This window comes from Xenopus tropicalis, chromosome 2 (genome assembly GCF_000004195.4).
Source record: "Xenopus tropicalis strain Nigerian chromosome 2, UCB_Xtro_10.0, whole genome shotgun sequence".
In the NCBI taxonomy this organism is placed as follows: Eukaryota; Metazoa; Chordata; class Amphibia; order Anura; family Pipidae; genus Xenopus; species Xenopus tropicalis.
This window is the reverse complement of record NC_030678.2, coordinates 81,340,292-81,365,369: the sequence shown is the minus strand read 5'-3', so window position 1 is coordinate 81,365,369 and position 25,078 is coordinate 81,340,292. Positions and strand designations below refer to the sequence as shown.

The following is a 25,078-nucleotide window of genomic DNA, read 5'->3' as shown; positions in this document are numbered from 1 at the left end:
GTCCTATGCCCACGTTATTTTCAAAGCAGGTACTGTAGCATCTATAACATAATCACTTTTATACCAATGGGTTTAAAATAAAGAATATTTAATGTCTGCTGGTCTTTGCCTAGAGGAGCTGCTGAAGGATAAGCATATTTCATAAATCATACCTCCCAGTTCCACAGAGATGAGCCTCGAGTCTGACCCACAAAACGTATTAACTTATTTTCAAAGGCCCACAAATATGAACTTTTTTCAACGCTTTACATTTTCAGAAGTTGAGGTTTTAATAAAACATTTTAATAATACATTTGTTTCATGGTAATTCTACAGACCTTAACCTAAACAATATCAGGCCTCTTTGCTTAGGGTTATTTCAACAGTGCAGACTTACATGTCTGTGTAAATGTTTCTGTTTCAAATTTAGAGATATAGTGAACATAGGGTGCCCTCTGGTGTCAATTAGTATAGATTTTTGTGCTGCTGTTAGATGGCCCTTTAAAAGCCTTGATAAGAGTGAAAAGTAGATTTCCCAGATGGCCTTGTTTTGCTGTGATTGGTCTGTGTTTAGTCAAGCAGCTAAACTGAAAGAAGAGGGAAGTTTTTGGCTTCCTGACCCTGAATAGAGCAACAGAGTGTGGTGATTGCGCGTACAGACAGGTACTGTGCCTTGATTCACTGCTGCTGCTGGAATAGGGCAGTGTTCGCTGCTAGCAATCATTTTGTTGTAGTTAAACTAACATGTTGTTTGATGCACTATGATCTAACTATTTTAAAATATGGGTATCGGTTACTTTCTTAACAAGTTATTGAGGGGGTGCCGGATTAGAGGCAAAGGGCCCGATTCACTAAAGTGCGATTTAACGTGCGCTATTTTTAGCGTGCGTTAAAAAAATTTTTTGCGACTTTTCGCACAATTCACTATAAGCATACTCGCGCTATATTACGTGCGGTACTTCATGCGATAATTTTGTTGCGATAAATAGCGTGCGCGGTATTTTTCGCGTGCATGCTATTTATCGCAAGCGCTAGAGATAATAAAATAGGGGGGGGGGGGCATTTAAGAATATTTAGCCAAATACTTAGGGGTCCGTTTGCTAAAGTGGCTTAAATTAAGTGGGAGATTTTAGACACAGAATAAACGGCAAATATTTTATGGGCACTTTATTAAATGGGAACAAATATAATATTGCAATTATTCTGGCAACACAACATTTGATTGGCAGTTATCACACTCGCCAGAAAATACGCTACGTACTAATTAACGCAAGTTTTACTATTCAGCAAAATGGGCTAAAGACAAAATTGTTGCCAGAATATTTGCAAACATTTAACCCATATAGCATATTGATGCTGTTACTGATAAATGTACGAGTGTAGGGGAAACTACATGAAAGTATAGAGTACCATATCAAGGAAGGATAAATAATGAGACATTACTCAGTTCAAAAGTACAAAAATAAAACAAATTTTATTTTTACAATTAAAGGGGAAAAACTGGGAAAGAAATAACTTAGGGCTTGCTGCCCTTGAGTTCTCTGACGTCCCTCCTGAGTTCTGCTATTTCCCCCCGGAGCTGGGCCAGCTCGGTCCTCCTGCACTGATGGTCCCTCGTGCGCAGGACAACCTGGCGCCCAGCGCTTGGCCTGGGGGGAAAATGGGGGAGGAATCAAGGGGGGGTGTCTGGGGCCTCGGGGGCCTCGGGGGCATATTCGGCCTCGGGGGCCTCTTCAGCCTCTTGGGCCGATGGTCCTGGGGCCGATGGGCTGGCCTCTTGGGCCGATAGTCGGGCCTCTGGGACCGGTGCAGGTCGGGCCTCTGGGGCCGGTGGAGCCTGGTGGGCCACAGGAGCCTGGAGGGCCTGGGGTTGTGCCTGGGGAGGAGGCGCCAGCTGAAGTTCTGTGAGATAGTATTGCAAGATGTTATTTTGTGTAATATATTATACATATATATATATACATTCATACACCATCATAAATAACGGGGCCCCTCACAACAACATTTTTTGGGCCCCCCTCCTCCCACGCCCCCAATGGCCCCTCCCCCTGTGAACCCTCACATCAATACAAAGGACACACAGACATTGTTAGCCAGGGCCCCTAAAACATTCGTGGCCCTTCCCCAAATGACTCACACTATGGGCCGCTCCCTGCTGCTTCCCCCTGCTTTAAAATTATTTATGCATATGTATTTGAAAATAGATGTGTATATATATATATATATACAATAGGAAGTGCTGGGAAGCTGCACACCATAAGGAACAATAATACCTGGGTGCCTGTGGCAAAACAAAATCTAGACAGGCATGGGGTGATGGCACACACAGGATTTTCACAAGGAGTCACAAGGATGTGAAATAATATTCAGAGGTTTATTGTGACCAACGTTTCAGTTACTCACTGGCATTATGGTTGAACGTGATGGACGTATGTCTTTTTTCAACCCAACTTACTATGTTACTATGTTACTTTCATCATCCCTGACATTTCTTACATTTGTACCTTTAGTTCAAATTACTTGCTAAATCTTTTACTGAACGTATACTGTAAAAGCATAATAAAGTACAATCATTACCTTCCGCAATTTCAGCTATCAGGTCGGAATTCCTGCGCTTCAGGTCAGACCACAGGCGCTGGAGCTGGCGGAGGTCCACATCAAGGGCAAACCCGGCGAGCAAACCTTCTCTTAGCTCGCGCAGGATTTCCCTCTTCCTCTCGTGGACCCCTAAGTCCCCCAGCGGCAGGTCGTCATATCCTGAGCGCAGGAGCATGCTGATAATATAGCACCTCTCCCCTGGTAGCAGATAAGAAACCCCAGGCATGATCCTCTCCGTAGTGTGGCTGCAGGCTCAATGGCACAAAATGGCCCCAAGTCGCACATGTCACGAGATTACAAAATCGCCACAAAATGTCCGCAAGTCGCGAGATTACAAAGTCGCGACAAAAAAAATCGGCAAAATATACATAGTAATGTATTTTGCGCGACAAAATATTCTCCACTACAGTACTGTATATTATCGCGACAAAATATTCACCGCTATAGTACTGTATATTATCGCGACAACATATTCACCGCTATAGGATTTTAAAACTGATTTCCTTTTTCTATGTAGAAATAAAACAATACCTTGTAATTGATCCCAACTAAGATATAAATAATCCTTATTAGATGCAGAACAATCCTATTGGGTTTAATTAATGTTTTATTGATTTTTTAGTAGACTTAAGGTATGGAGATCCAAATTACGGAAAGACCCCTTATCCGGAATACCCTTGGTCCCGAGCATTCTGGATAATGGATCCTATACCTGTACTGTATAATATCGCGACTAAATATTTACCACTATTGTACTGTATATTTTGGCGACTAAATATTTACCGCTATAGTACTGTATATTAGTAGCGAAATTCCATACATGCCAAGACTTTAGTGAAATTAAGTAAAAAGACACATACTTGAATAAATAACACTGTAAGTCCATATTTTATTGCCAAAAACTCATTTACTGTACTTTTCTATAATTTTTCGCCTGCCTGTAGTAGGTGTTAATTTTCGCATAGCCGAATGCGATATTTAGCGCGCCTAAGTGTTTGTGAATCATGCGATCATATTCTTTTCAGCGCGGAAATTAACGCACGCGTTAAAACTAGCGCATGTGGTCGCGCGAAAAATAACGTATGCAATATGGCGACTTAACGCACGCGATAATACTATGGTGAATCACACGCTAATTATCGCGACTAATTTAACGCAAAAAAGCGTGCGATAATTTTTATCGCACTTTAGTGAATCAGGCCCAAAGAGGGTTACGGGCTTATATATATATGTATGTGACTTTACAGTCACCCATTGATACATATGCTTCTAGAAACTACATGCAAGTGAATAGAAAGCAGAGCTGTCAACTTGACTGCTGCCGTGCCAGGGGATTGTGGGTGTGCCCCCCATAATGTCACCACTCCTGCATGCAATGTGCAGTTATGTCACTAAATGCTCACTGTGCATTTGCCAGTGAGTGTTCAACCAACTTCATAAGCATTTGCAGACCACAAGGGTGGGTGGGTAAATCGTAAGAGTCCTGAAAATTTCAAGAGAGCAGACAGCTCTGAAAAAGGTGTCAATTTCCCTTTGGAACACTCTATTTTACTGCTGGTTGGCACTGAAAAAGCGTAAAATGTATACTGGTTGTTAAATTGTGATGCACTAATTGTAGTGTTTCACACAGTTTACAAATACATTTAAAGCCTCCGCTGCAAATGATAACCCTTTCATAAATGATCAAGGCATCCAGATCCAAACTTGATGCAGATGAGACCCAAAGAATGCAGCTGGCAGCTGCTTATTGTACCTATGCATTAATTGTGTTTTGGGGGCAGAAGAATTTAGTAGGGAATCAAGACCTGTTTCAGAGATTGTGTTACAATGCATTATTTTTGAGTTAATAGGATCCATATCTTTTATATTAAACTCTGCAAAATGATTATTGAATGTGGATTCTATGTAATTTGTTGTACAAGTATGGGACCTGTTATTTGCTTATAATGGAGTCCATAGGAGATGGACTTTCTGTAATTCAGAACTTTCTGAATAATGGGTTTCCGGATAAGGCATCCCATACCTGTATAATCATTTCAGGATATATTTTTCATTTTAAAGTAATCATATGTCCCTTAACAGTCTTTCAGCTGAAGTTTGAGGCCTGCACCTTTATCTCCAGAAATGGCAAAGATAAGCCTTCTGACTGCATCCCTAGTTTTGCTAAACCTTGCAGTATTCCTTGGGCAGCAATACCCCTTCATGGACCCATCACTGCCATGGGATAAACGAGTTACGGATCTGATTTCGCGGCTGACTCTTGAAGAGATGGTTCTTCAGGTACTAGAGATAGCTAAATCTTTTCCTACAATTATCTTCTGGGACATATACATATAAACCAGCAGAAAAATAAAAGCAGTGCCCAGATTCCCCTATCAGGAGGTTTGTACTACTAACACCTACCTTTTATATCAAAAGCATCTGTATTCAATTTAGTAAATAGAAAGGATATAAACATTGTTCATGATACTTCCACATTATATATACATTTGGTTCACTGGGTTCCTAGTTTTAGCGTTTTTTTCTTTCTGATGCCACATCAGATTTGCCAAAGTTGAACAGTTTCAAAGAGTACTGGTAGAAGGCATAAGTAAAAATCACAATTTAGATTCTATAATCTTTTCCTACTTGGACCACATTAGAATAATAATTCTTTGATTTATTTTAATTCCTTTTTGGATGGTGGATTGTGATAAGAAGGCATCTAAACAGTAACTGGTTTTCTAGAGGCATGGGCTTTGTGGGCTGATTTTGTAATCAGAGTCGGACTCGGTACCCAGGGGCTACCAGGTAACCGACTTAAGGGCCCACTACCCAGCTACCCACCACCTACTGACCACCGCTCTGCACTCCAGCTCCACCACAGCCACTGCCACTTCCGCTACACTGTGCTACTTATTTTGCTGTTAAAAATGAAAGATGACCATGCGTTCCACAATTAATGTACAGCAGCAAAGCTGGTAGCGGTGGTGGGTGCAGCAGTTGGCTTGCGGGCAGGTGACAGACGTAACAGAGTCGTCCCACTGGTAATTTTCCTGGTGGGCTAGTCCAACCCTGTTTGTAATAGGGAAGATCTATCTACTGAGGTCTTTACGTAATGATCTATAATCAACGTTCATATACAGTATAAGCAAAACATTATCTAACAGACTGTAACCTTAAGACCTCTAGCCACTCATGTCACTGAATCCCTGTGTGTAAAATATCAGACTGGTAACTTTATATTGTGGTTTTCTTTAATTGGGAAAGAATTCATAATTTTTTGGTTACAGCTCAATACAGGTCCCTCCTCGACTGATTTGGTTGAACCCTCATTAATATATTAAAATTTGAGAACGTTAAAAAATAGTATCACTTTATAAAAGAATTGCCTTCAGCTGTCAAGATCTTTAAATTAAGTCATGTACTGGGATTTCACTAAATTCTGTATTTAGTGCATATTTAAATATATTAATATACAGTGGCTTGCAAAAGTATTCGGCCCCCTTGAACTTTTCCACATTTTGTCACATTACAGCCACAAACATGAATCAATTTTATTGGAATTCCACGTGAGACTGAAATCCTTGCCCATTCTTGTTTGTAAAACAGCTCCAGCTCAGTCAGATTAGATGGACAGCGTTTGTGAACAGCAGTTTTCAGATCTTGCCACAGATTCTCCATTGGATTTAGATCTGGACTTTGACTGGGCCATTCTAATACATGGATATGTTTTGTTTTAAACAATTACATTGTTGCCCTGGCTTTATGTTTAGGGTCGTTGTCCTGCTGGAAGGTGAACCTCCGCCCCAGTCTCAAGTCTTTTGCAGACTCCAAGAGGTTTTCTTCCAAGACTGCCCTGTATTTGGCTCCATCCATCTTCCCATCAACTCTGACCAGCTTCCCTGTCCCTGCTGAAGAGAAGCACCCCCAGAGCATGATGCTGCCACCACCATATTTGACAGTGGGGATGGTGTGTTCAGAGTGATGTGCAGTGTTAGTTTTCCCCCACACATAGCGTTTTGCATTTTGCCCAAAAAGTTCCATTTTGGTCTCATCTGACCAGAGCACCTTCTTCCACATGTTTGCTGTGTCCCCCACATGGCTTGTGGCAAACTGCAAACGGGACTTCTTATGGTTTTCTGTTAACAATGGCTTTCTTCTTGCCACTCTTCCATGAAGGCCAACTTTGTGCAGTGCACGACTAATAGTTGTTCTATGGACAGATTCCCCCACCTGAGCTGTAGATCTCTGCAGCTCCTCCAGAGTCACCATGGGCCTCTTGGCTGCATTTCTGATCAGCACTCTCCTTGTTCGGCCTGTGAGTTTAGGTGGACGGCCTTGTCTTGGTAGGTTTACAGTTGTGCCGTACTCCTTCCATTTCTGAATGATCGCTTGAACAGTGCTCCGTGGGATGTTCAAGGCTTTGGAAATCTTTTTGTAGCCTAAGCCTGCTTTAAATTTCTCAATAACTTTATCCCTGACCTGTCTGGTGTGTTCTTTGTTGCTCCCAATATTCTCTTAGACAACCTCTGAGGCCGTCACAGAGCAGCTATATTTGTACTGACATTAGATTACACACAGGTGCACTCTATTTAGTCATTAGCACTCATCAGGCAATGTCTATGGGCAACTGACTGCACTCAGACCAAAGGGGGCTGAATAATTACGCACACCCCACTTTGCAGTTATTTATTTGTAAAAAATGTTTGGAATCATGTATGATTTTCGTTCCACTTTTCACGTGTACACCACTTTGTATTGGTATTTCACGTGGAATTCCAATAAAATTGATTCATGTTTGTGGCTGTAATGTGACAAAATGTGGAAAAGTTAAATATATTAATACTTTTATTCTCTTAGATCTCTGGTGAAATTGTATTCCCTGCAACCCTTTTCTTCCCTATTCTTTCCTACCTCACTTAATTTGGTGAATTCTAATATCAATGTAAACAATAGGTGAACATTATTCGCTACATAATCAATAAGGAAATCTATCATCTTCTTGAATGACTGGGACTGCATTTTCCCTACACTCTGCACCACTTGGGAGAAAAAATACTAACTAGTGCATCTAAGAAGAGATTATTTGGCATTTATCTTCTTTGCATACTCTTTGAGACCTACTGATTAGCCTGTTTCTTTAAAGTGATACTGACACCTTCGTATCAGCTTTCTAACTTAATTCAGAAGTGCCATACCTAGCAACTGATATCCTGATTCTGTTAAATCGCCGGTGGGATGGCATACGTGGTGCCGAAATCGCCGAAGTTTCCTCTCAAGGCAACTTTGGAGATTTTGGCAAATCTTTGCGCCGCGTATGCCATGCCACTGGCGATTTAAATTCTAGGCTAGGCGGTGGGATGGCATATCAAGGAGATTAGTCGCCTGTGACAAGGGAGATTTGTCGCAGGCGACTAATCTCGCCATCTGTCACAACCCTTAGTTTTAGCTTTATACGCTTGATGTGTAATGGCAAGATATATAAGTTGCAGATAACTGATCAGCATACACCTCCTTTATTTATTCTAGGCCTGCTAAAGATTTTATAAGGAACTTTCTTGATTATACTGACTAGGGCACCTGCAGTAAACTTTTTCATCCCTACTTTCAACCCATAGTATCCCATCTAAACATTATACCCCTAATTATTACACTTCAACACAGGAAAAATTAGCTTTAACTGTCATTTAAGTAATTCTATGGAGAGGTTACATTGTCAAGATATTGCTTTTATTGTTGCTTGTCTCAGACACTGATTCTAATCTGACTGAGTATTTAATTATATTTATGTTAAAAAAAACTGTATCTTTTTATGATAGATATCTAGGGGTGGAGTACAGCAGAATGGACCCGCACCTCCCATCCCACGGCTAGGAGTGAAACCCTATTCATGGAACACAGAATGCCTAAGAGGTGATGCCCAGGCACCTGGTTGGGCCACATCCTTTCCACAAGCCCTGGGATTGGCTGCAACTTTCAGGTATGCACTACTGTACATAAAAAAGTCTTTCCACAATTCCAACAGATGGCTATTGTTAGTCAGAGCTGGAATAAAACCTTGGAGAACCCCAGTGCGAGATAATAATATGAAACCACTTATTTCTTAGCCCATAAAAAACACAACAATTACCCCACCCTTAAGGTTCATTTTGCCCTGTAAAACGGAAAGGCTGCAGAGCCACTGTACTGTGAGCACTGAGGATTGATATACCTATTTTTAAATATAGTTTTTTTTCTGGATTTGTTTTCTGTTCTGTTTACACTCAATGATTTTCTATTCAGCATATTTTATCTATAGAAGAAACTGCTGTATATACAAGTACATTGACATGTATTGATTTGTTCCTTTGTTGCTAATATAGTATTCATTGAGTGGTCCTGATGGACTTGTGTTTGCAGAAGAATAGGATTTGTCCTAGAGGTTAAGCGATCAACCTTTTGGCCGGATTCTATTTGGTTACTCCCGGTGACCCTGAACAAGTCACTTAATCCTAGTATCAAGGCAATGATCCCTCTAAGCTGTGTGCTCATGCACGTGCACACAAATTTTGTGGCCAGCGCACACAAAAAATTGTGATGTGTACAAAGTATTTTGTATCTATTCTGACCTAAGCATACTGTTTTTTAAAAATGTGCACACAAGTTTTAAATGTGCACAGAAAATTTTTTGTGCACATGGTCCATAAGGAATTAGAGAGAACATTGTATTTAGGCATACTAAAGGTCCCCATACATGCTGAGATCCGATCGTTAGGCGGATCTGCACCATTTCCCTTACTGCTGTACACTGCGACCAAAATCACCTGTGACACTGTGATTTGCCAAAGTCACCAAAGTTGCCTTGGGAGGAAACTTCCACGACTTCTGCAAATCGCAGTGCCGCTTATGCCATCCCACTGGTGATTTACATTCTAGCCGGTGGGATGGCATTTCGGGGAAATTAGTCACCTGCGACAAGGGAGATTGTCGCGCGGCAACTAATCTCTGCGTGTGTCACAACCCTTAACACTAAGGGGCTGATTTACTAAGACACGAATTCGAATCCGAATTGGAAAAATTCCGATTGGAAAACAAACATTTTGCGACTTTTTCGTATTTTTTGCGATTTTTTCGGCGACTTTACAACTTTTCGGAAATTATCGCGACTTTTTCGTTACCAATACGATTTGCGTGAAAAAACACGAGTTTTTCGTAGCCATTCCGAAAGTTGCGCAAAATCTGGCGCAAGTTTTAACGCTACGAAAAAAATCACGATTTTGCGCAACTTTCGGAATGGCTACGGAAAACTCGCGTTTTTTTCGCGCAAATCGTATTGGTAACGAAAAAGTCGCGACAATTTTCCGAAAAAATCGCAAAATACCGATCATTGCGAAAAAAAGGCAATCGGACGCATTCAGCCCGTTCGTGGGTTAGTAAATGTGCCCCTAAGAATTGCCACAGATTATTTCCCATTGTAGGGTTGCTGCAAGTAGCCCTCAGCAAGTGGCTGTTCATATTTGCTACTTGTATACAGAGCTGTACATTTTAACAACACAGTAATAATACAAACAGAGAGGACAAACATTGCAACAAATAAATATAAGTGTTAGAAAGATTAACCACCATATGTAATAAAGGCACTTAGTTTGCCCAGAAGCAGTAACCCATAGCAACCTATAAAACAGGTGACTAATAAATGCTACCCACTGATTGTTTGCAATGGGTTACTTGAGCAAACTTAGTAGCGATGTGCAGGCCAGCCTGCAAACCCCAGGACCCATAGGTTTACCCGCGGGTCGGACCGGTGCAGGCCGATATCTGCACATCAAAAGCGGGTTGTGGGTGGGTGTGGGTCCAGGCCTTCTGCAGTGTTTATTTATAGGAACGCACCTTCCTGGCCCTGCCCCTTCGATGATGTTCATAGGTGGGCTCTATAAATAGAGGGGGAGCCGTGGACCAGTTTGGGCACTGGGTCGACTATTTATTGACCCGCACATCACTAAAAATATGGAGTAGATAAGAAACTGAGGACTATTTCTTTCCCAGACTGGTAAAAATTAGTGGCTAAAATAAAGTTCTGACCTTTCTAACTATATTTTTGCCTTGTTTTTTTGTATTTTTATACTTAAAATTATAATAAGGAACTGCCCAACCTAAATGTGTTTCTAGATCGTAATTTTCCAAATATAGCATCAGCCCTCAACTGGCTGAGAATGCTGGGATTTCTAATTCACAACAGTGAGATATAAGATTCATGCTTGCTTTAATATGATTGTGATCCCCTGCCTACCATCTTGCCTACAGTCCTCAGTTGGTGGCTCGTGTGGCTAATGCCACTGCTACTGAAGTAAGAGCCAAACACAACTACTTCATGTCTGTCGGAAATTATGATGACCACACTGGACTTAGTTGCTTCAGCCCTGTGATAAATATCATGAGGCACCCTTTGTGGGGGAGAAATCAGGTAAGAGTTCATCTCCTATCCTCATCCAGGCCCAAAAACAAAGTACCTACCAATGTACTTGTTTTATTTGCCAGCTTGGTACCACGTAGATGCACAATGCAATTTTTACCATGTAATATGTTCCCTATCCATTTAAAAATAATCTTTCAAAGGCTAAATGCCATATTTACTTTGAGTGCAAAATGCCCAATATTGAGACAATTTGCCGTGTTTTTAAACATAATGCAACATTCTTTCACTGAATTCTAGCATATGGGTGTAACTTGTGTCTGCAAGGGTTTGGACAGGACATAGGCATGCATTGGTGCAACTTGCAAATTGGTGCATTTTTTACTATTGCTTGCTAGGTGTAGCTCTAGGCTCAATGTTGCATATGTTGCCATATGCAACAAGCTTGCACCCTCTTACACTCATTATTACTAGCACTGTAGCCAATTTGCTGGTTGCTCCTACTCTAATGCCTTAGGTGCATTACACAATCAAGGCAGGCAAATGTGCAGAGTTCTCTTCCTATGAATTGCACTCAACTGTTGTCATCATAATAGAGATTTTTTGCTTGAAAGCACTGAATAGTGTGGGAAGAAGTGACCAGTCGATTTTGAAAACACTGAAGTCGCATTTCCTGCTGACACAATGTCATTTTGTTCTCACTACTCGTGATCTACTCATGCAATTCCTTGTTCTCCGAAACCAGAAGTCTTCTGTTGCTTTATAACTAATATTTTAGGTTATCTTTTGTACAGTGCATAAGTCAAAAATTGCCACTTGAAATTATTGTTCTCTTTAATATGCACAACAACAAATTGTGGAGAGTTTATGTAAAGAGTAATATTTTGAGACAATTTGCAGTTGGTCTTCATTTTTTATTTGAGGTTTTGGAACTATTTAGGTTTTTGTTCAGTTGCTCTCCAGTTTAGATTTTTCAGCAACTATCTGGTTTCAATAAAGTACCTAGAATTGTGTATAAAGCAACTGTGCTTTCTGAGAACTGAAAAAGCTGCTCAGGTGAGTGGTGAAATCACTCCAGTTGCTTTAGACGTAAAGGGCACCTATCACCATCAAATTGATTCCCCCACCAGAGCTATTCAGTCCACAAAGTCCAGAGTCCACATTCCGGTTGGGGGAAAAGATTGTTTTTTATCTCCCTACAGCACTAGACTGCCTACAGTGGGAAGAGCTCTGCATTCATCCACCCCTGTAGATGAATAGAAAGATAAGTAAAAAAAAAATTACAATAACAGTAACATTGTAGCCCCTCAGAGCAATCGTTAATGGGAACCCAACTGAAAGTTTGAAAGAGTCAGACAAAGAAGGCAAATAATTTAAAAACTATACAAAATGAAGACAAGTTGAATAGTTGCTAAGAACTGGACATTCTGTAACATATTCAATGTTAACTTGAAGGTGAACTACACCTTTAAATGAGCAGTAAATATTATGTGCTTATGGCTTAAACGAAACTAGACAGAGTTTGAATTTAAAGCTGTATAATTTAAATTGCAGGAAACCTATGGTGAAGATCCCTATTTAACTGGTCTTCTAGCCACAGCCTTTGTTAAGGGACTTCAGGGAGACCATCCTCGGTATATTAAAGCTAATGCAGGCTGCAAACACTTTGCTGCCCATGGTGGCCCAGAAAATGTTCCTGTTTCCAGATTCAGCTTTGATGCCAAGGTATTAATAAAACCACACTTAGACCAATTACGGTAACTAGTTAACAGCAAAAGCATATTATCTGCAATCCCTAAAATTTAGATAACTGCGTTGCTTCACTAGAAATGGTGTTGGTGACAAGGAAAGAGAAGGAGTTGAGGCAAAGCTTGTTCTTTGGGTTTTGGGGTTTGGGTAACCTGTGCGGCCACCCTAGACAATATATAGATTAGGACTCAGAACTGAATACAGTATACGTGTATAGCTTTGTAACACACAAAACTTTACCAGTAAACTGGCTGTGAGAATTACAATGGCAGAGCTCCATTGCCAGTGGGAAAATATTTTTTAAAAAAATCAACGTCTCTTCCACCATCTGGCACTGCCTTGTTATCTTCCATCTTTTCGTAGATGAATAGGAGATAGCCACTGTTTCATGATTTAGAAATTTTAAAATGCACACAAATCTTGTTGTTATGCATATAAATCTTGTCTTCTATTTGCAGGTAGAGGAGAGAGATCTGCAGATGACTTTTCTGCCACAGTTTCATGAGTGTGTTCAAGCTGGCACCTATAGCATCATGTGTAGCTATAACAGGTTGGTTCCAACGGCCTTCTGTTTTTTCTAACAACTATGCTAGGGAATGTTTCTGAATACCTTTTGCAAATGGTGTCAGAGGGGTGGAACACTACCCGTAAAGAGGTAGTTCACCTTTATTAACTTCAAGTAGAAAGTAGACACTGATATTCCAAAACAATTTGCAATTGGTCTTTTTGATTTTTATATATTTTTATATAATATATATATATATATATATATTTATAGTTATTTAGCTTTTTTTTCAGCAGCTCTCCAGTCTGGTATTTCAGCAGCTATCTGGTTCCTAGGGTGCAGTTTACCATAGCAACCAGGAAGTAGTTTGAACAAGGGATGGTAATACAAATAGGAATTCAGGAATAGGAAGATCAGCAATAAAAAGTAACAATTCAATTGTAGCCTCCCAGAGCAATAGAGACATAAGAGAAGACATAATTAAAAAATGAAAAATAAATAAATGAATACAACTGCAAAATTGTAGCCACTCAGATGAGTGGTGAAACGTTTTCAATAAAAGTCCAGTTGTTTTAGACTTAATTCTACTAGATACTGTATATCATGACCTGGATGAATGAGAATCTTCATAGACAAACTGCAAAATTGCTATTTATAGGTCAGTCTATAATGTGAATCACCCCTTTAAATGCACTGAGGTCCATGAGACCATTGTGTCCTCTAATCAATAGCATTAAAGTGCCATAAGGTATAATGAAAACCTTGCCTTAGGTGGCATTCATACTGGATCATGTTACATGAGAAGCTTCCTTCTATCCTAAAATCTTGAACATTGTAGTAACCTCTGCCTGCGTGGACATTTTGCTTAAGGGCATCCTACTGTTTTGCCATTTGACTATGATTAATTATCCAGTTCCTGTTACCCACTTCCTGTCTATACTGAGAGCCAGTATGGAGCAGGCTAGTCTCCCTGCCAGGTTGTAATAAATGCACCACCTGTACTAATGCAACAGAATCACTACTGCAATGCCAGTAGTTTATCACAAATGTCCTCATTTATTTTGGAGGATTCACTTTTGCATGTGAGAAATTTACCATATGCTAAGCAGTTGACCTCCTATCCTGCTGCCGAACAGACCTTAGCCTGAAGAAGAACCCGGCAAACCAGAATTTGAACCATCATGGAAAAGCCAAACTTTGGCCACCATACATATCATTATAACCTAGAGACCAAAATGCTTTACTCACAAGCCTCCCTTTAAAAGTTAGTATAAAGTGCAGTGTGTTTTTAACAGAATTTATAGGAATTACACATTGTCAACATCATTTTGTCTTTTGAAGAGGACACATTTTAATTATCTCTGTGGAAGGGTTAGGGTTGTATTTATGTTGTTCAGTGGTAAAGTACTGCAGTTTTTAACAATGAGAGGTGATTAAGTCTCACAACAGGTTTGATGACTCTTCTTAGGGTGAATGGGGTCCCTGCCTGTGCCAACAAAAGGCTTCTTACAGACATACTTCGCACAGAATGGGGTTTCAATGGTTATGTAGTGAGTGATGAAGGTGCTATTGAATATATAATGGAAAAACACAAGTATACAAGCAGCTTCTTGGAAACAGCAGTGGGTAAGTCTATAAAAACATATGGCAATTGAGATCACCATTGCTCAAGACATGTATGCCATACACTGTAAATCAGGTTTATTCAGACCCTGGGGCCAGAGGAACGCTAAGAAAGGCATGTCAAACTTGAATGACAGAGTCAAGTTAAGTTGGTGAGACATTATTCTAAGGGGGACTGCATTAATACTAAAGAGTATAATTAGATGTCAAACCATTTTCATACCTTTCTCTAGTTATCACATTTTATCACATTTTATACCCAGTTATAACTTGACTGCTGGGTAATACAAAGTGTCCCTTAAACTGGGTTAATAACACTGGGGGGCCATATTTAATAGTAAATTAGGGAAGCTGTAGGGGGCTGCTTTGAGGAATAACTTGTATAGCTGTGTCCTGTTCAAGGTCTCTAAAGACTCCTTTGTATATTAATATAATTCAGCCCATGAATATATGAAATACTGGATAATCTGCCAACCATATGGAAAAAGTTGAATGGCTCGGGCTTAAATTAATTCTATAAAAAAAAAAGTACAGTGGTGTTTTGTTGTGATCTCATAGGGAGCATACACCCCCCCCACCATACTATTTTTTTGTGATATTAGAAATAACTGATTCCTTTGGTTACCACTGCTGTCTAGCTAGTAAACGGAGTCATTTATGTGTTACCCTAGATGTCATTCATCCTTGCTTACAGTGCTTGCGCCTACTGTATAATGCATGCAAATAAATATAATACTGAGGTGGCTATTGTATTTGTCAGTGTGGACAACAACCATGCAGTTCCCAACCTCATCCAATCGAGCACCAAATGGTGCAAGATGCGTCAATAGGGAAAAGCTAATAAGATCTGTATAACGTTGATGTACGTCTGCTTTTTATACGGCGTTTGGATTTGATAAATGTTTTATAGTTATATAGTTACGTTGGGTTGAACAATAATCAAAGTCCATCAAGTTCAACCCATCCAAATGAACCCCAGTTTACATATATACACATACTTATACAGACCTACATATACACTCACATATATAAACTATATTTACCAATACCTGTAATAATTGTAATAATTGTATTGGAAGGGCATTTCCCAACCCAGCCCTTACTGTGTACTACCACCTTAGCTGCTTCAAATAAATTTCTTTATCATGGGTAGAACTGCTGAGTGTTGTTTACTGCACACCTATAACCTATGTCATTTCTGCTTCTAAGAGACTTAAAAATATGACTAATGTGTTGTCCTACATATAGTATGTGATAGAAATAAAGCTAGGATGTTTAACTGGGCTTGCTTACCTGCAGAGGCTCTAAATTCTGGATGCAACCTGGAGCTGTCCATCAATCTAGCAGATAATGTTTTCATGAAAGTCCAGGATGCTGTGAAGTTTGGCAACATCACCATAGAGGTAAAACCAGAAATCAAGCAGAATCGCCCGTGGTAGACATAATCATTTTATTCTTGGCTGTAGTTTACACAAAGCTGTAGCAACATGTGTTTTACTACTGATGATTTACATTCTCACGGGTAGGAAAGCATTCAAGTCGATTAGTCGCCACCTCTAGAGGATATAACTTGCTGGGCGACTAATCTCCTTGTGTTTCATGATAATCATAATAATCGCCAAATGTGTTGTTTTCCTTACTCTACTTTAATCTTTTTTTGCTCATAGACCTTAAAGGAGCGGCTTTACCCACTGTTTTACACCCGCATGCGTTTAGGAGAGTTTGATCCACCCGAGATGAATCCTTACAGCTCGCTGGATCTCCGTTCTGTTCAGAGCAAAGAACATCGAGATCTTGCATTGGAAGCTGCTATCAAGAGTTTTGTGTTGTTAAAAAACACCAGAAACACTTTGCCACTAAGTCTGCAGTCAATCACAGGAAAGAAAATTGGGGTATAAACAAATAAAATGGTTTTTATTTATCCAGGTAATGATTGAGACCAGCGCTGTCCAACTTATTACGTGTAATAGGCCAATTATATCCTACACAGCATGTATTAAATTAAAAATAATGATGTCATATAGTGAAGACTATGGAGCCTCTGAGCAGCCTGGGGGCCATAAAAATCCTTTGAAGGGCCATATCCAGCTCGTTGGCCTCCAGCTGGACAGCCCTGATATAGACTATAGAGTAATAAGTTACTGGACTGGCTGAGTGGATTGCATTACAGTGTGGCAGAAGGATCAAAGCCAAGAACAATGATGGGGGGCAGTAGAATTTTTACATTGCTTATTTTATTTTGGATCTCTTATTTTTAATCCCTTTTCTCTCAGTTGTAAGAGAGCCTCATTTGCATTTTGAGTAAATTGTCTCAATTATTGCTTGAATAGATGGCTTTGACCCAAAAGCTTTTGTACTATTTTATATAAAGCCTGCTAAGTTTCCAAATATGCATGCTCGTATTGTTCATATTTATACATGAACACAAGCATTTGGCAAGTAAAGTGAATATAATGTGAAGTGAATATAATGTGGCTATAATTTTACCATTTGCAGATTATTGGCCCTTTTGCTGATGATCCTATGGGTCTTTTTGGAGATTATGAACCCCATCCTGACTCTCAATATATATCCACTCCCAGGTATGTTGGGCAAAGCCTGTCTGATTGCTCATAAAGGATTTACTTAATTAATTGTATACTTTTTTACTATTGGGTTTTGCATAAAAATAAACATTGATGAACATAAAGGAGAGCCTAGCAGCATGATCGACTTTGTTAATCACTAAAGGTGGTCATACATGGGCTTGGCAGTTTATCGGCATGTGTATCGGACTGATATCTGGCTGAAAAGAGGCCAGATGTCCATCAGGCACATTTAAAAATTCTGTTAGGAAAAGGAGCATATTGGTGCCTTTCTTTGCGTGAGAGCCCAATGCCTTAAAACAATTCTTTAGGAAGTGATTAATAGTGGCCCTACAATTGCAGATTTGGGGTAGGTGTTGATTTCACCTTTGCTCCCTGATTATCTTGGCATGTATGGGTACTACAGGGAGTAGTTTCAACAGACTCTCTTGGTGTGTGTTTTAATGATTACATTTGAGTTATAACATTTGAAATCCTTTGCAGGGGTGGCATAACAATGCTTCCAGTACAAGTGAGCTTTGCTGCAGGATGCAGTGATGCGCGGTGTGAAAAGTACTCTCCTGAAGAGATAAAGCAGTTGGTGAAGTCTGTAGATATAACAGTTGTGTGTCTTGGTACAGGTATGTAAAATCACATCAACTCATATAAAAAAGGCAGTTTGGAATTTTTCTAGATATAAACACACTTCCATTATTGTTGAGAAAAGCACATTGCAGTGTACTACTCAGGAAAAGGCAGAGGAATTTACCTGCTATCTCTTTTATTCTGATCTTTCCAGGTGGCTGCCATTTTTGTTATTGGTTCACTGGTTATTTTTTCCCAAACAATTAACTGGTTGCAGTCCCAAGTAAGGCCTAGCAATCAAATAACAATTTTAGTTCCAGGGTTTAAAGCTGGCATGCAAATCCTCCTAAGTAGCGAAAAATGTTAGGCACCCCCAAGTGACTTTAATCGCTTACCTTGTACCCCGGGCTGGTGCCCCTGTTAGGAGAAAACAGCACCAGCCCCTGTACCTGTACCAGTATCTGTAGCGAGTGCTTCCTCCTTCCTGCTTCATTTTGCAAGGCTACACCAGAGGTGCATGCGCAGTAGAGTGAAAAGCAGACTTCTCTGTTAAAACTCGGCTTTTCACTTTACTGCGCATGTGCGTGCGAGCAAAGACGGAAGGAGTCAGCGCTGCAGCTACCCCAGGCTGGTGCTGTTCTCTCCTAACAGGGGCACCAGCCTGGGGTAAAAGGTAGGCGATTTAAGTCACTTGGGGGTGCCTAACATTTTGGCACCCCCAAGTGACTTAGCCTTTTCTTCTCCTTTAATAAATCTGCTCATGAAAACATGACCCCAAGCAACTTTGCGATATCTTATGAAAATAATAAATAAAAAGTTCATTTTCGCCATGACTTTGTCAGCTGACTTCTGTTACAGTGTTTCAGCTTTCAGAACCAGCTGTGAATAAAGCAGACAATACTGCTTAACAATAGCAAATTACCTTTAAAATATATTCAAAAGCAAAGGGTTTAAGTAATATATGTAGCTATGGCACCCTTTATCTGGAAACCTGTTTGCCAGAAAATTCAGAATAACAGGCCATCTTCTATAAAGTGCATTTTAATCCATTATTTATAATTTTCAAAAACAATATCTACATGATTTTTAGCAGACTTAAGGTATGGAGATCCAAATTATGGAAAGATCCCTTATCTAGAAAACCCCAGGGCATTTCAGATAATCGATTCTAATGTTTGGTACAAGGGGGAGCTTGCTTTCTATGTTTTTATATCTACACCCTCCAAATATTGTAAATAGCCCACTGTGGAGCTCTAATAACTCAGTTGTTAAAGTTGTTAAAGCATTACCAGTAAGCAGGCGCGACCTGTCCCTCTTCCCCCCCCTCCCGGCCCAGATTGCGCCGATGTATTTAAGGTAGGAGAGGGGCCGGGGAGGGGGAACTAAGGGACAGCAGACCCCTCTGTCTGGGCCCCCCTTGTGCCCGGGCCCCACCACCTCCACGGGGTCTGCTGTATATGTAGTTACGCCACTGCCATAAGTGCTACAGAACCTACACTGCCAGCCCAAAAGTAAAATTTCATAAAATAACATTTTCTTTCATTATATAAAAACAGCTGATGGATGGACAACCCTTTTAAAGAAGGTGTGTAGGGTTAGTAATTTTTTTTTATATGGTGCATTAAATAAAACTATAATATATATAATACAGTTATAATAAAGCTATATATTTTAAAGCTGCAGTAAAGGTGTACCTTTTGAGGTACAGTATTTTTTTGTTTGCAGTTCCTTTATAGTATTCAAATATGAGGAACTCTCCTGGAATACATGCATCAATGGCCCCTGAAGCGTACATACTAGGTTCTATTTCCACTACAGGTGCAGGATTTCTATTATCTGCACTTATATACTCTTTTTATCTATAGCTGGTAGGTTGTCCTGATGAAAGTACAAGTATAGAATTTCTGAAAGGTGAAGAAAAGATTCCCGCCTTGCTGTATGTTTTTTAGCTTTGTCCAGCTCCATTATAAATTCCATAGATCATTATGCCTCTTAGCAGGACCTGTCCTAATAAAATTCTCCGCTAGAGGGGGCTAAAATTCTGGACACATTTCTGCCACTGCAAGGACACAACCTAATAAGAGACCAATATGCTTGAGTAAAGATGTACTGGATACTTTTGTTGAATGGCAGTCAATATTGTCACAATAAAAATATTCACATCATATTGCTTTTTGTACACTACATTTCTGTGCACAAAACTTCTGCTACAAAGAGACTTCATATACCCCTTGGTGGTGCCAATCCTCTAAACTAAACTTTTGTACACTATCAAAAAGCTGCACCATCTGTGCAGAGATGTCAAACTCTGTCATGACATCCATTTGTGTGCCTGCATTAAAAACTATGACAACCGCCCAAGTGCAGGCATACAGGGCGGAGTGGTCAGAGGCTGGCCTAGAAAACATCTGCTTTTGCGTTTTCAGGCCGACCTCCGACCTGCGCTGCTCTGTGTGCTCACACTTGGGCGGTTGCCATAGATTTTAATGCAGGAACACAGAGGAGTATAGTCAAGAAAACGCAGGGCTAAGAGAAGAGGATAACAATTCATGTGACATTGTCCTAAAAAACCCTAAAAGTTTTCTTGCCAACTACAGATGTGAGGATGAAAAGCACAGATTTGCAATGTGTCTGGGAGTCATAAAATGCTGGGTATGGGGCAAAGCACCACTGTGTCTGTCATTAAATGCTTCAGGGCCACCACTGTTGTCTTTTAGGAATAACTTGGGGGCCACCCCTGTGTCTGTCATGTAATGCTTAGTAACAACAACTGTCTGTAATGAAAAGCTTTGTGGCCACCACTGTGTTTTCATGAAATGCTTAGGAGCCACAGTGTGTTATGGAATGCTTGGGGGGCCACAATATTTTATAAAATGTGTGGGCCATAGTGTGTCTGTCATTACAAATATGTAACAAGGGGTGTGTCTTTATTAAGTGGGTGTGGTATTGGGAGGCACAGGCAAAATTTGTGCCGCCCTGCTATGGAAGGCAGTTATTAATGTCCCTCATTTTGTTTTGCAAATGTTGGTAAGCATGATATACCTTAGAGAGTTGCCTTATTGACAATTTTATCCTTGACCATCTTTTTTTTTTAAAAAAGTGATACAAGTGCCAAAATCTGAGAATCTCAATTCTGGGTTCTTTCTTGCAGTTTACCAACAATTCATGCAATTTTTTAAGCCAGTACAGCCATAATATTTTCTGTGCTGGTAGGGGGTGGTGTAGAGTGGGGCAGAGACCAGGCCATAAACATTGTGGAGCAGTAAACAACTTGTGGAGCACTGGTCATGTACTAGCCACATTTCTCTTTAAATTCACATAGACAGTATCGGTCAATACACAAGTTAAGGTTACAAGAGGGATTAAGCATAAATTATATGACTCCATTGTGCCTGCAGGGCTTTCATGATACTCTGACACCAAAATGTGTGTTACTGTGCACACTAAGGCCTGGTAAATGGTGTCATATTGCTGTAAATAATATGAGGGAAACTTTGTAACTGATGCGGTGCTGCTATAAATAATTTAGTGTTTGTTAGTGGTGCAGTGTTATTGTAAAAAATGCTGTATTTTGACAGAGTATACCTGTATAGTTGTGTTACAGGCACAATTGCTGTTAGGCTGTGTGTGCTTATTGCTTTTATTAGCTTTCAAGGGTACTTTTAGCATTTCAGAGGTATGGCTACAGTGAGTATATGCCAATTAATACAGAATAAGAGGAGCCAGTACAAATCGTGTTAATTTGTTTTAATGGTTGTTTATTGCTTTTAGCAGATATGTTTTATGCCATCCTGCTTATTACATGTTTTATATACAAGGTATTACTGTAGAGACAGAGGGAAGTGATCGGCAAGACCTCTCATTGCCTGGCCACCAGGCCGATCTTCTAAAGGATGCTGTGACATCAGGTAAGCACAGGGCACTCATTACATTATCACTTCTGTTCCATTCACTTCCTTTCAGTCGACAGGGAGGTTCTAACCCTGTAACACCAGCACTTTTCTTTTGTATGTGTATGGCTTGTAACACTCAAATTAAGTAATGTCTAAAATCCAGCTGCAGGTCATCCAGTCATTCTGCTGCTATTTAATGCTGGTCCTCTGGATGTTTCCTGGGCAAAGAGCAATGATGGGGTTCATGCCATACTTGAGTGCTTCTTCCCTGCACAGGCTGCAGGCATTGCCATTGCAAAGCTGCTGGTAGGCGCTGATGGTGTGAGCCCCGCAGGCAGACTGCCAGCAACATGGCCATCTGGGATGGAACAGGTAGGGCTTGAGGTTACAGACAATTGTACAGCTTCATTCTTCAGCTTAGATACATATTGGAATAATATTAGTGAGCAATTAGTGGATTCTGGCAAATGCCATAGGGGCTGCTGTAAGATGCCATAGACAGTCGCTATTTATTGGGCTGGTGGAGGCTCTTTAGGCCTCTGTGTATTGAAATGTCAAGGCCTTCTTTGGAGACCAGTACAGGCCTGAATAAATATATAGGAAGAGTTATTTTGGTGCACAGTTATTGTTCTATAAAAGAAAAAACTTATGTGGAAATCAATGATGCGCTCAATACCTAATGTATTTTATTATTTGGTTTCCCAGGTGCCTCCGATGGAGAATTACACAATGCAGGGAAGAACATACCGCTATTATGGGAATCAGATGCCACTCTATCCTTTTGGATATGGGCTTTCCTATACCAATTTTCATTACAGTGAACTCATAATGAACAGTTCCCTGGGCACATGTGACATACTTCACTTGTCTGTGCAAGTGCAGAATAATGGCAGCAGAGCTGGGGAGGAGGTAGGTCCCAGGTATCACTGTAATACTGCGAACAGCACAACCCCCCCCCCGCACGAGCACGCACATATGCGCAAAAGTTTACAGTTCCATATGGAGCAATGGGAACAGGTCCCCATTGCTCTGTATGGGAGCTACATTTCAAAATTTTGGTGCGGCAAGGCAGCATGCCGCCTCCAAATTTGTACTGCCCTAGGCCCTGGCCTTTGTGGCCTCTCCACAAATCTGTAGATTCTGGTAAATGCCAGAGGGGCTGTTGTAAGATGCCATAGACAGTCACTTTTTAGCAGGTTGGAAGTGGCTGTTTGGGCCTCTGTGTACTTGAAACACCAGGGCATATTCTGAATCCCAGTCCAGACCTGCAGACCACATTTGATCCCCATCTTGCTACTTTTATGCGTTTCATCATATGTTCCCCTGTATTGGCTCATTGATGCATTCCACTGCAAGGGAACGCTTGAGTTACCATAGGCCATACTTTACTAAGTGTTTGTACTCACTACGCTGCTAGTCGAACACAGGTCGAACATATCTTGCTGCTGTGTTCGGCAGTTCCGTGTGGCACAGTGAGTACAGAGATTACAGAAAACAATGAGCTGCATAAACTCATGCATTCAGTTGTGGTGGAACACATGAAAGAGCCACCACAGGGGACCGCATGACGAAATCCTTGTGTATAAGGGCCCTAAGCCCCAACCCCCTTATATCTAAACTTTTATCCTTCATAATTTGCCTAATAGCCTAGGCATTATTGTTTCCTCTGGCTCTCCACTTTCTCACTTATTTCTATTTTTTACCAAATCTAGAATATAATCTCACTATAATGATGTATCAAATATTTATTAAAACACCATCTCTTACTATTGTTCAAAACCCTACACTTCATTCGCACATTCAGGCCATGGATTAAAGGGATACTGTCACCAGAAAAAAAGTGTTTACTAATGCCTTAAAACTGTGTGTAAAACAGTTAATTCAAGTTTTGTAAAAAAATAATCATTGGTTATAAAGTTATCTGAACCTTTTGTGTTTGCATGGTGGACTTCATTTCCTGGTCCTCATCACAGGCACAGTATCCACAGGTTAAAAAAGTGCCTTTACTGCACTGCTGCTTAGCATGCATGTGGCTAATTTAACAATGACTATATAAGATGAGGCAAATTAAAGAAATTAATCTTATAAATAATATAAATGTATGAAATCTAATCCTCTTTAATTAAATAACACATAAAATGTGTGTAAAAAATTGTATTATAATATAATGTGGAAAATTATGTGATATAATCCCTTTATATGTAAGAATAATGTAAGTCACTAACTGAGAACATAGTCATACAATGTGAAAATGTATGTAAGTATGGCATATTGTAGCAGAATCTCATGCTTAGAATAAATGCTTCCTTCTCTCTTCAGGTGGTACAAGTGTACATTAGCTGGGTTTTTGCCTCTGTTCCTGTTCCTGGTTGGCAACTTGTGGGAACGGAAAAGGTGACCATTCCAGCTGCTGCTTCTGTGAAGGTCTCATTTTCTATCCTTCCAAAACAGAGAGCGGTTTGGACTGACCTATGGATGCTTGAGCCTATGGTTTTTCAACTCTATGTTGGTGGACAGCAGCCTTTTCAAGACACGCAAGCCCCATCCAACATTCTTCAAGGCAGCTTCATTGTGGTAGGGCTGCCCCAGCCCCTCAGCACTTGCTAAATTGGATTTTCAACAGCCTTGTGCCAAAATGTATTGCTTTCCTTGCTTGAGCACACACTCCTAGGGTGGTTCCTTTGACAAGCCTACATATTTGCTTACTTTCTAATTGTCTTTAGTTTATATTAAAATACTTCAGGAACATTCAAGAGATGACTGTTTAGCTTGGTAGCTTGTTTGTTATTGACCATAAGAAATACACATTACTTTATTACCTTTCACACAGACTAAGGACTTCCAAAAAAACAGAATAATAGATGTTAAGAGTGCCACCAAAGTTTTTTGCAAAGTAATTACTGCGTGGCTAAGAAACTGCATGTCAATAAAAGGACTGCACTAGCTGCATACTGAAAAATAAAGTATGAGCTGCATTCGTTGAGAAAGCATCTTGTTTTTCTTTAAAAAGCAGGACAGTGTTTCTCTCATAATTTTCTTTTGGTTTGCCCTATTATTGCCAAAAGTAGAATTTTGCCACAAATTCATATCAGTCAAAAAAAATTGCTTAGGTTCAGACTGTTCCTGAAAAACCCAGGGGGCCTGACCACCCGTGGGCCCCGCCAGACAATGCCAGATCCAAGCTGCCCTTCCCCGATCATGTCTACTT

At 40.2% G+C, this 25,078-nt stretch overlaps 1 protein-coding gene across 1 annotated transcript; it reads left to right on the top strand.

Moving 5' to 3' along the window:
* Positions 1-524: 524 nt before the first annotated feature.
* On the top strand, positions 525-24,857 carry LOC100485534 (probable beta-D-xylosidase 5). The gene is made up of 15 exons (XM_002936217.5): positions 525-642; positions 4,660-4,857; positions 8,379-8,539; positions 10,843-11,002; positions 12,506-12,676; positions 13,159-13,250; positions 14,674-14,831; positions 16,128-16,231; positions 16,496-16,720; positions 17,325-17,410; positions 17,897-18,033; positions 21,796-21,885; positions 22,034-22,242; positions 22,576-22,779; positions 24,190-24,857. Exons 2-15 carry the CDS (start codon positions 4,702-4,704, stop codon positions 24,475-24,477), a joined length of 2,241 nt encoding a protein of 746 aa, XP_002936263.3. The 5' UTR covers positions 525-642; positions 4,660-4,701; the 3' UTR covers positions 24,478-24,857.
* Positions 24,858-25,078: the final 221 nt, after the last annotated feature.

Coding starts and splice junctions, on each gene's coding strand:
- LOC100485534 (XM_002936217.5), top strand. CDS start 4,702: ATGGCAAAGATAAGCCTTCTGACTGCATCCCTAGTTTTGCTAAACCTT. Junction 13,251..14,673: donor ATCATGTGTAGCTATAACAG/GTTGGTTCCAAC, acceptor GACTCTTCTTAG/GGTGAATGGGGTCCCTGCCT. Junction 22,243..22,575: donor GGCCATCTGGGATGGAACAG/GTAGGGCTTGAG, acceptor TTGGTTTCCCAG/GTGCCTCCGATGGAGAATTA.